Raw genomic sequence first — 11,293 nt, 5'->3', positions numbered from 1 at the left:
CAGTCAGTAGTGTGCACACTGTTAATTAAATAGTAACGTGTGGCCTAACTTTTGCACACATACCTACTGTGGCAAATGTATTATATTTTTCAAAATTTTGGAATGCGTTTAAAACGTAGAAGAATTTTAACTTTTGATTTTAATACAGATTTCAATCCTCTACAAATATTCTCTCATGACTTTTGATGTAAAATAATTTAATTTTTACAGTTTAGAATTTAACAGTTTAGAATTTTACATTGAGTTTCCTATGGCCCGTTTTACGATTCACCACCCGGTATATTGAATGTATCCATTCTTCTTTTGTTTGGCCAGTTCCTTCACTTCGGCGTGAACCAAGGCGTTCTATTGATTGTGTTGACATTTACTTTTCTCTTTCCTACTGCTTCCATGACAGCGCCTATTATATTATTTTTTATTGCCTAGAAATTGTAAAAGGTAAAGTAAATACACGTGGAAAAGGCAAACTATGAGCTTAGTATAATTTATGAAGTAAATATATATTTTATAACATAAAGAACACATATTATAACAATAAGTTAATTATACGAACTACGAGTATATACAAAATTCGACGAGCATTCTAAGGACTGTATTTTCCAGCAAACAATATAACGTTATTATATTTAATAAAGTATACGAAAGGATGGTCGGCAAAAAACTCTATTGGGTCTTCGATAAAGAAACGTGCCGATTTGGTTGCAACGAAAACAGCAGTGCTAGCAGCTGCTTCGACGCCACTTTCAGCAACTTTGATGAAAGCTTTTTGAATTACCTCCGAAACACGTAATTCTTTGGCGTCTTTTGCCAATCCACTAAGATCAGCGTCAAAGTTGAAGATTTTTTGAACACCCAAAGATTGGAGAATGTTTTTCAAATTCAAATCCGTTTCAACAGTAAACTTCGGTAATTTCAATTCTACAGGTACATCGGTGTATGGCTGCGGTTCAAATACTTTTTCAATGTTATTTTCTAAGGCAGCTATGCCATCTTTTTTGTTAGGTAAAGCAACGCTAAAAACAAGACCATTAGTTTTGAAGGGAATTTCCAAAAACTGAGTGTCGAGTTCCTCATTTTTATAATGTTTAAACACTTCAGTCATTGTCATTGTTGCTTGATCTATTTGTTCTGAAGCTGTTCTGTAGAATTTATCTGTTACAGTGTTAAAATTTTTAAAAGCAGTAGACCATTTAGCGCTTAGATATAAGGCATTGATCAAAGCCATCACAGTGTCACTGTTGATATACTCAGGTTTAAGCAGATCTTTAATCTTATTGTTTGTTTGGCTTTCCACCCACTGATTAATTATGTTAGCTGCTTTTGCACTGTTTGAGAAGTCTACTTGTTCAATTCCTGATGCGTAAATACTTTCAGCGGTCTTTTTAAAATCGTCTTCTAACTTGATACCGTTGGCCACATATATTTTATTAGCTGAAGCTAATACTGCGTCCTTATTGTTGATTTTAAGTTGTGGTAAAAGTTCCTTAAATCCTTGTTGGATAGTCTCTTGTGATTCTGGAAGGTGTAGTGCAGATACTAGCTCGCTTCTCGTCTCACCTTTAGCTCCTTCAGAGGTCAGCGCTAATACGGTTTCAGCAGAAAAAGGACTGAAAATAATACTTCCGTTCTTAGTTTTAAGAATTTCTTTGTACAGATTTGACGTTAGTTGTTTATTTCCAATTGCTAATTGTTCAAGTGGATTTTTGACGTCAGATGGTGCTGCTAGTGTTGTAGTTATAGCGAGTGCTAAAACGATGGCACACTTCATCATGGTCTGTTTTCTGAAATTAAAAAAAAAATACTTTTAATTTTATATCAATCACCTTTAATAATTCGACAAAAATTTAAAGCAGTGAATAAATAAACAAGGTTGTTTTAGTTTTAAATTATCTAAATGTACCAACGCTTTTTGGATTTAACTTTTTTTATTAGTACTACTTGCAGTCCAAGGAAATTGAGCAAAAAAAGAAAATCTGCTGCAGTTTACAGTTTAATTTATAATAGCTAAGGTATAAATTGGATATAGTGGAAAACCGAAGAAAGAAAAGCATATACTACTTAGAATGTTTTTAAATTTAACTTTTAGATCAAATTAGGTAGTATTGAAAGGGTTAAATAGGAAATTATATCCAAGATACATTAATTATGATATAATCTTACATAAAAAAAGTGGATTTTTAATGTCAAGAATAATAGTATTTTGCAAAAATACAATTTTAAGTTGATTTGCGTCAAAATACACTATATAAATTTTAAACTAGCAGATAATTACATAAAAACAAGTAATTGTACTTCGCAAGTCCTAGGTTTTCACCCAAAGTAATCGTAAGTAGAACTGGAAGTCGATATTTGAACGCTTTGTGTATATAACTTTGCGCTGATTGATAAACGATTTTACTAATTTTGAGTCATTTTTACTAAATTTTGGATCATCATTGTTTAAACAGAAATAACTTCAAAACCGGAACTAAATATTCAAACTCAACTTTTCCATACGCTTCGATTGATGTGTTACATGTAATATTTCTGCGACTATAACGGCACTTCTGGTTATAACTACTTTTCCGGAAATGATATAAAAACCAAAATTTTACATTTTTTGTTCTCATCTTGCTAAGGCACCTCGAATGTAATATCGCTTATACTATTTCGGTGACTTTAAAACAGTACTTACAGTTGCAACTCTAAAACCGGAGGTCCGACGTCAAATTTCTCATCTTTAATACCATGCTTGGGTTATAAGCTTTCACTCGACACCTCATTTGTCATTCTATCTGTATTAATAACGGAGGAGAAAGACAGAGAGGCAGACAGTCATGAAACCGGAAGTGTATATTTGTTCTCTTGTTGCGACGGCGCGCCAAATAATATATCACTTGTACTATTCCGGTGACTTTAAAACAGTACTTCTGTTAAAACAGTATTTCTAAAACCGGAAGTCCTAGGTCAAGTTTCTCACATTTATACCATCCTTGGATTCTAAACTTTCTTTCGACACCTCAATTTGTCATTCTGCCTGGTATAGTGGAGGACCTATATTCGCGGTCGGACGGACAGACTGACAGACAGCCTAGGTCAAATTTATCATCTTTAGTACCATCCTTGTATTATATGCTTTCATTTGACATCTAATTTTTCATTCAACCTGGTAAAATGATGGAGGAATTATATTCTCGGTCGGACGGACAGACGGACAGACATTCTAGGTCAAATTTCTCACCGTTATTACCATCTTTGGATTATAAGCTTTTATTTGACACCTCATTTGTCATTCTACCTGATACAATGACGTAGGAGATATATTCGCGGTCGAACAGACCGACAGACAGCCTAGGTAATATTTCTCACCTTTAGTACCATTCTTGGATTATAAGCTTTCATCTGATATCTCATTTGTCATTCTACCTGGTATAAGGACGGAGGCGTTATATTCGCAGTCAGACAGACCGACGGACAGACAGCCTAGGTAATATTCCTCACCTTTAGTACCATCCTTGGATTATAAGCTTTCATTTGATACCTCATTTGTCATTCTACCTGGTACAATGACGTAGGAGTTATATTCGCGGTCGGACAGACAGACGGACAGACAACCTAAGTCAAATTTCTCACCTTTATTACCATCTTTGGATTATAAGCTTTTATTTGACACCTCATTTGTCATTCTACCTGATAAAATGACGTAGGAGTTATATTCGAGGTCGGACAGACCGACAGACAGACAGCCTAGGTAAAATTTCTCACCTTTAGTAACATCCTTGGATTATAAGCTTTCATTTGACACTTCATTTGTCATTCTAGCTGGTATAAGGACGGAGGAGTTATATTCGAGGTCGGACAGACCGACAGACAGACAGCCTAGGTAAAATTTCTCACCTTTAGTAACATCCTTGGATTATAAGCTTTCATTTGACACTTCATTTGTCATTCTAGCTGGTATAAGGACGGAGGAGTTATATTCGCGGTCAGACAGACCGACGGTCAGACGGCCTAGGTAAAATTTCACACCTTTAGTACCATCATTGGATTATAGGCTTTCATTTGACACCTCATTTGTTATTCTAGCTAGTAAATTGACGGAGGAGTTGTGATTACAGACGGACAGACGGACGTGGATAATTCAAAGTTTTCACATTTTTTCAAAATTGGGTGAAAACAATAAAAAAAGTAATGCTACTAAATCCTTATGATCACGGTAGTTGCAGTCTTAGTTATACAAGACTCTTCTTAAGAATTTTTTGATTTTCAGTCCTATCGACTGGCAATAGTTGCCAGGTTGTGGTACATGTTGTTTTACCGCGTTGGCGTTTAGGTTTTTTTGTTCTTGTCACCTATCATGAAACACCAGTTATGTTCCCTGATTTAATGCTACCTACTTTTGGTTGTTTTTTTGTCTGCAACTATTTATAGTGTTCAACAATTTTATGGAACAAATTTGAAAAATATTGCATTTTAATTTTGAATTTTCGTAATACTTTACCTAAATAGCGTTTGTTTACTTTACAATAGCAGTTCTGTACATTTGACTAAAATTCAACACTTAATTATGGGTGCCTATTTATTTATCACGTTTTAAGTTGTAAAATTTACAATTTTTAGATATTTTTAATTCTGCAGGTTAGTTAATTCATTTTAGAGAAAACCTTTTGGATAGAAAGTTGTAGGAGATTAAAAAACCTACAATTTGATCTATGGCAATTTTAATTTCGTTAATTTGTTATTACAGAACAACCCGAGAAATGTCCAGAATGGCCGTTTGTTTCAATTGCATCATGTATTTATTGTAAAAATAACTTTTTTTATTCCAAACCAAGATAATGATTACTTATTTTTTTAAATCAAAGCGACTTTATTTATAACAAAAAGAATTTATTTCGGGGTCATTTACCACACATACACTTAAAATTTCTTAAAATAATAGTTATTTTATTTGCAACAATAATCTGTAAGTTGGAAACACGTATTATGTATAGGAGCCGCTGCAGCTATAAATATTTATAACGAAATTTGACCCCTTTTCTCCAAACCCAAAATAAGATGTTCAAAAATATTATACGCATATGAAAATATAATTCTTTAGGAAGAGAATTTATTCAAGATTAACTCTCTGCGATTGTTTTCCAAAAATTTATAGCCTTGGACATTTGACCTCTCGGGATAAACAATGTATAATATCTAAGCAACAAATTAACCTATAGGGCTTTACAATTTCTTTATTTCTGGAATTGAAAGCCGTGAAACTTTAAAGCCGTAAAAAGAAAAAAAGTTATCTTTACAATAAATAATAAAAATAATGCAAAGCAATTGCATAAAACAGAGATTTTGGACCTTTCGCTGGCTGTTTTGCAATAACAAATTAACGAAATTAAACTTGCCATAGCTCGAATTGTAGGTTTTTAAATTTTCTACAACTTTCTATTTGAAACTTTTTCTTTCAAATAAATCTTAACCAGAAGAATTAAAATCTCTAAAAACTGCAAATTTTACAATTTAAAAAAGGTTATAAATAAATAGGCACTCAAAATTAAGTGTTACATTTTAGTAGAAGATATACCTGTTTTTCACCCACAGCTTCTACTAATTTATTAATGTTGAGATTTTGATGTTTATGATTAGACCAGGGCGCATCTGTAAAAATATTAGTACATTTGGACGTTGAGAGGTGACTCAAATTTTTTTGCAGAAATTGCTTGAAAATAACTCAAATAATAATATTTGAGTTATCCTCCCTCTCAAAAAGGTCCGGAACATTGTTTAAATAATCAAAATGTCAAAAAATGAAGGAAACATTCGATTTTTTTCTTGGTTTTTTGATTATAACTTTAAAAGTAATCATTTCCGAGAAAAGTTGAACTGACATAAAAGTTGCGTAATTTAATTTACTACAATATAGAATTGGTTAACAATTTTAAAAAATAGTCACCCTTGTTGCAAAATAGCAATAATTGGGAAAAAACTATACAAAAACAAGTATTCGCATTTTACGTTTTTCAGCCATTTATGCTAAACTTAGGACCTTCATATTTCACCTTAGAAAAACTTTATGATGTAGTAAAACAATGTTGTAAACTTCATTAAGATCGGTTCAATAGATTTTGCAAAATAAATTTTGCAATCCAGCTTTCGCAAAAAAAAATTCATTTTTTAAAACTGTTACAGGACTGAAAGTAAAGCAGATAGCAAGTTGAAATTTTTTTGCTTATAGAAGTGTACTGTACCTTTCATTTGCAATTTGCAAAACTAAAATCGATTAACCACCACGGCGTCAGGAATTTTTTTAAATAAACATTAATTATTGGTGTTGCGCGCAGGTCACCGGATAGTTTACTCTGATTGGGCATTCCAATGACCTTTGATAATTATTGATACATTTTAATTTTTATTACATTTCGATATAAATAAATAAATTTGTTTATTGCAAAATAAAAACACCTACTCTATCCTTTGAAATAACACTTTTTTTAGCAAAAACTTTCTTTGTTCATATATTTTAACTTGAAAATAAAAGTTTATTATTTTTAAACATATACAATTGTTTAAACAATATTTCACAAACAATAATAAAATTAGTTTGATTTTTGTGGAATTAAAATATTAAAATACAACAAAATATAGAGTAAGAAAATAATTTATTAGATGAAGATTGGAAGAAATTTTGGTGGAAATCAACTTCATGTGAATCGAACACCGCTGTCCTGCGCGTAGCACCAATAATTAATGTCTATTTAAAAAATTCCTGACGCCGTGGTAGTTAATCGATTTTAATTTTGCAAACTGCAAATGAAAGGTACAGTACACTTCTATACGCAAAAAAATTTTCAACTTGCTATCTGCTTTATTTTGAGTCCTGTAACATTTTGAAAAAATGAATTGTTTTTGCGAAAGCTGGATTGCAAAATTTATTTTGCAAAATCTATTAAACCGATCTTAATGAAATTTACAGTATTGTTTTATTGTATCATAAAGTTTTTCTGGGTGAAATATGAAGGTCATAAGTGTAGCATAAATGGTTGAAAAACGTAAAATGCGAATACTTGTTTTTGTATGGTTTTTTTCGCAATTATTGCTATTTTGCAACAAGGGTAACTATTTTTTCAACTTTTAGCTAATTCTATATTGTAGGAAATTTAATTACGCAACTTTTATGTCAGTACATCTTTTCTGGGAAATGAATACTTTTAAAGTTATAATTAAAAAACTAAGAAAAAAATCGAATTTTTCCTTCATTTTTTGACATTTTAATTATTTAAACAATGTTCCGGACCTTTTTGAGAGGGAGGATAACTCAAATATTATTATTTGAGTTATTTTCAAGCAATTTCTGCAAAAAAAAATTGAGTCACCTCTCAACGTCCATCTCAAAACAGATGGGCCCTGGACTAGATGTTTATTTTAGACTTGAGATGTTCATCTGTAAGTTGAGGTCTGTACGGATTTTTAATAGAGTTAATTCTTGAAAAAGCGGCTTGTCACATACCTAATATAAGTTGAACTGAACGTAATGCACAATTTCATTGCCAAAGATTTTTAAACTTTCCAAAAACTATATTCTGAATTTAATGGCGGTCCGCACAAAACTAGCTTACCTATAAGGTTAGATTATTGAAAAATATGTAAAATAATGTCAATGCGCAAAGAGCAATAGACAGAAACATGATAAATATGCATTTAACAGACTGGAAAATAGCTAATATTTTATTTACATATTGAAGAATGATCTCAAACAACTTACAAGGAAATGGGATTATATTTCATTTCATTTCTATGATAAAAAGAACTGAAATTACTATGTGTGAAGATGGGTGTGAAAATAAATATGGCATATTATTTTATGATGGTACGTTATTTTTGTACCTATTTATTTTTTATGTACTTGTACTATGTACTATGTTTAATAGTCTAGTTTATACAGTGCATTTATAAAGTGTGGAAACGGTCTATCATCTCATGAGTTGAATTATTTTCAGAGTTAAAGATCTGACAGGCCGATTTTATTTTTAAAGTATGATTTTTTGACTTATAGTACATAATAGTGACGTAATCAATTTGGGCGTAATGACGTCATCGATGATTTTTTTAAATGGGAATAGGGGTCGTGTGGTAGCTCATTGAAAAGATGATTCAATTCTCTATTCAGTAATATAAACATTAACATCATTATTTATACAGGGTGGCCAAAAAATAATTTTTGAATTAAGATAATTGGCGCAAAAAGAAGAATGAATGTAATTTATTAAACTCAAAATACATTTTACTGATACCACATAATATAAAGAAATGTTTATTTCTTAAATAAACATTGCTTTTCGCTTAAAATTAAATGTCAAACAGTCACACCCCTGCCTCTTGGCAGTTTGAACATTTAATTTAAGCGAAAAGCAATGTTTATTTGTCAAATCAACATTTTTTTCTCTCTTCTGACAGCAGTAAAATGTATTTTGAGTTAAATAAATTACATATATTCTTTTTTTTTGCTGCAATTAATTTAATTCAAAAAATTTTTTTGGCCACCCGGTATAAATAATGATGTTAATGTTTATATTACTGAATAGAGAATTAAATCACCTTTCAAATGAGCTACCACATGACCCCTATTCCTGTTAAAAAAAAATCATCGATGACGTCATCACGCCCAAATAGATGACGTCACTATTATGGAATATACGTCAAAAAGTCATAATTTAAAAATAAAAATCGACCTGTCAGAGCTTTAATTCTGAAAATAATTAAGTCATGAGATAATAGACCGTTTCCACACTTTATTAATGTACTGTATATAAATTTTTAAACCTGTTAATTTCTTCTATTATAAAATAAAATCAAATACAGAAAAAATCGAAAAATAAACAAATATCGTGCTACTTTAGAAGCCGAAAAAGACATTTATTTTTGGATTACCAAAACCTTAAATTTTTTCTTAATTTATATTTGACGGTAACAGATGCTATTAAAAATAAATAAGATATAGGTAGGTACTTACATAATCACTGCTATATAACACCTCTGACTTCTACTTTCACACATGGACGACTGAATCAATTAGCGATAAACAAATCTTTGTATATATATATGCAAGCAGTGTCAGTTGGGTTATCCCAGATAAGCGCACTACAAATATTTAGTTTAATTTAACACATAATTATTTAAAAATATTTTATTTCCAGCAAGATGATTTGGAAGGGTTTCTGTTGTAGTTTAGTCATAGGGTTATCAGAATATATGACATTGGAGAGATATATAGTACAATTATAATACATTACATTTATTCGTCAATAAGTCAAATAATCCCGGACAAAAAATCCCCACAAATATTCCCCTGAATTAATCCCCAGACAAATAATCACCGGACAAAAAATATCCCCGCAAAAATTTCCGGACAAAAATTCCCCAAGAAATATTATGTATATCATTATATACAGAGAGAGTCTGTAAAGTGGAATAAATTCAATATCTCAAATACTAATTGTTTTTTTGGAAAATGCTCAGACCCGTCGATTAGTATTTCAAATTGTCCTTTTTGACATTCAATAAAAATGTATACAGGGTGTCCCAATTTAGAGATATGACGTCATCGTCGATTTTCTTAAATGGCAACACTGTCATTTTGATAGCTAATTTGATAGGGTTTGTAAAGTTATACATAACTGCAAAATATCAAATTTTTGTTCTCTACCATTTAAAAGATAATAGAAAATAACAAAGTTATATCTGTAATTTGGAGTATATTCAATAATTAAAATACTAACTGTTTTTTTGAAAAATGCTCAGACCCGTCGATTAGTATATCAAATTGTCATTTTTGACATATAATAATAATGTATACAGGGTGTCCCAATTTAGAGATATGACGTCATCGTTGATTTTCTTAAATGGCAACACTATCATTTTGATAGCTATTTTGATAGCGTCTGTAAAGTTATACACATCTGAAACATTTCAAAATTTTATTCCCTACCATTTGCAAGATAATAAAAAATAACAAAGTTATGAAGAACAAGAAGTAATCAAATAATAATTGAATTTATTTATTTCAATTAAGCAAATGCTCATAACGTTGCCCATTGACAATTTGACAATAATTGAGGGCAACATTATGAGTTTTTGCTTAATTTATTGAAATAATTAAATTCAATTATTAGTTGATTACTTCTTTTTCATAACTTTGTTATTTTTTATTATCATCTAAATGGTAGAGAATACAAATTTGAAATTTTGCAGTTGTGTATAACTTTACACACCCTATCAAAATAGCTATCAAAATGACAGTGTTGCCATTTAAGAAAATCAACGATGACGTCATATCTATAAATTGGGACACCCTGTATACATTATTATTATATGTCAAAAATGACAATTTGATATACTAATCGACGGGTCTGAGCATTTTTCAAAAAAAAACAGTTGATATTTTAATTATTGAATATATTCCAAATTACAGATATAACTTTGTTATTTTCTATTATCTTGTAAATGGTAGAGAATAAAAATTTGATATTTTGCAGTTATGTATAACTTTACAAACTCTATCAAATTAGCTATCAAAATGACAGTGTTGCCATTTAAGAAAATCGACGATGACGTCATATCTCTAAATTGGGACACCCTGTATACATTATTATTGAATGTCAAAAAGGACAATTTGAAATACTAATCGACGGGTTTGAGCATTTTCCAAAAAAACAATTAGTATTTGAGATATTGAATTTATTCCACTTTACAGACTCTCTCTGTATATGTAGGCTATTTGAGTTATATAGGTAAGTATACTACTTCTAGATGCAATAATAAGAATATTAGAACACATTTCATTCTGTTTTGTTTAAAATTCAGTTTGACATACCTAAAGGTACATATCCATACGAGGGTGCTCCGTGCTCGGTATAGCTGCCCAAATGGATACGGAATGCGCTACCCTACATATAAAGCGTGTTAGTAAATAAGTATGAAATACTTTCAGGGGTAATTTTACATGACAAAATAATGACAGTTTGCTTTATAAACGTATGTACGCAAATGCTTCGTTTCCGAGATACGGGGTGTTGAAATTTTTATTTCAAACTTCCAATTTGTTTATTGCTCTAAGACCTGTTTAGCTATGAACATTAAATTTGGTGGGTTTTAAGAATTAGTTTTTGCGCATTATCTGACATACAAATAACAATTTTGTATTCATCATTGGCGCGCCTACGGGTAATAGTCTGAATTTTTTTTATAGAAAAAAATAGTACGCCACTGAAATATTTCAAACTAAAATTATTTTTGTATTCCACGTTTCATTTATGATAAAGAACCT

At 30.7% G+C, this 11,293-nt stretch overlaps 1 protein-coding gene across 2 annotated transcripts; it reads right to left on the bottom strand.

Moving 5' to 3' along the window:
• Positions 1-458: 458 nt before the first annotated feature.
• Positions 459-9,152, bottom strand: LOC114328540 (antichymotrypsin-2). Of its 2 annotated transcripts, none has more exons than XM_050653676.1 (2): positions 8,981-9,152; positions 459-1,781 (listed from the first exon to the last, which is right to left on the bottom strand). In XM_050653676.1, exons 1-2 carry the CDS (start codon positions 9,022-9,024, stop codon positions 584-586), a joined length of 1,242 nt encoding a protein of 413 aa, XP_050509633.1. In that variant the 5' UTR covers positions 9,025-9,152; the 3' UTR covers positions 459-583. The 2 variants fall into 2 exon arrangements, with proteins under 2 accessions (XP_050509633.1, XP_028133214.2); XM_028277413.2 differs by lacking the exon at positions 8,981-9,152 and adding an exon at positions 2,675-2,880.
• Between the last annotated feature and the right edge of the window lie 2,141 nt (positions 9,153-11,293).

This window comes from Diabrotica virgifera, chromosome 6 (assembly GCF_917563875.1).
Source record: "Diabrotica virgifera virgifera chromosome 6, PGI_DIABVI_V3a".
Classification (NCBI taxonomy): domain Eukaryota; kingdom Metazoa; phylum Arthropoda; class Insecta; order Coleoptera; family Chrysomelidae; genus Diabrotica; species Diabrotica virgifera.
Note: the sequence above shows the minus strand (reverse complement) of the source record. Positions and strands in the feature narration are given on the sequence as shown.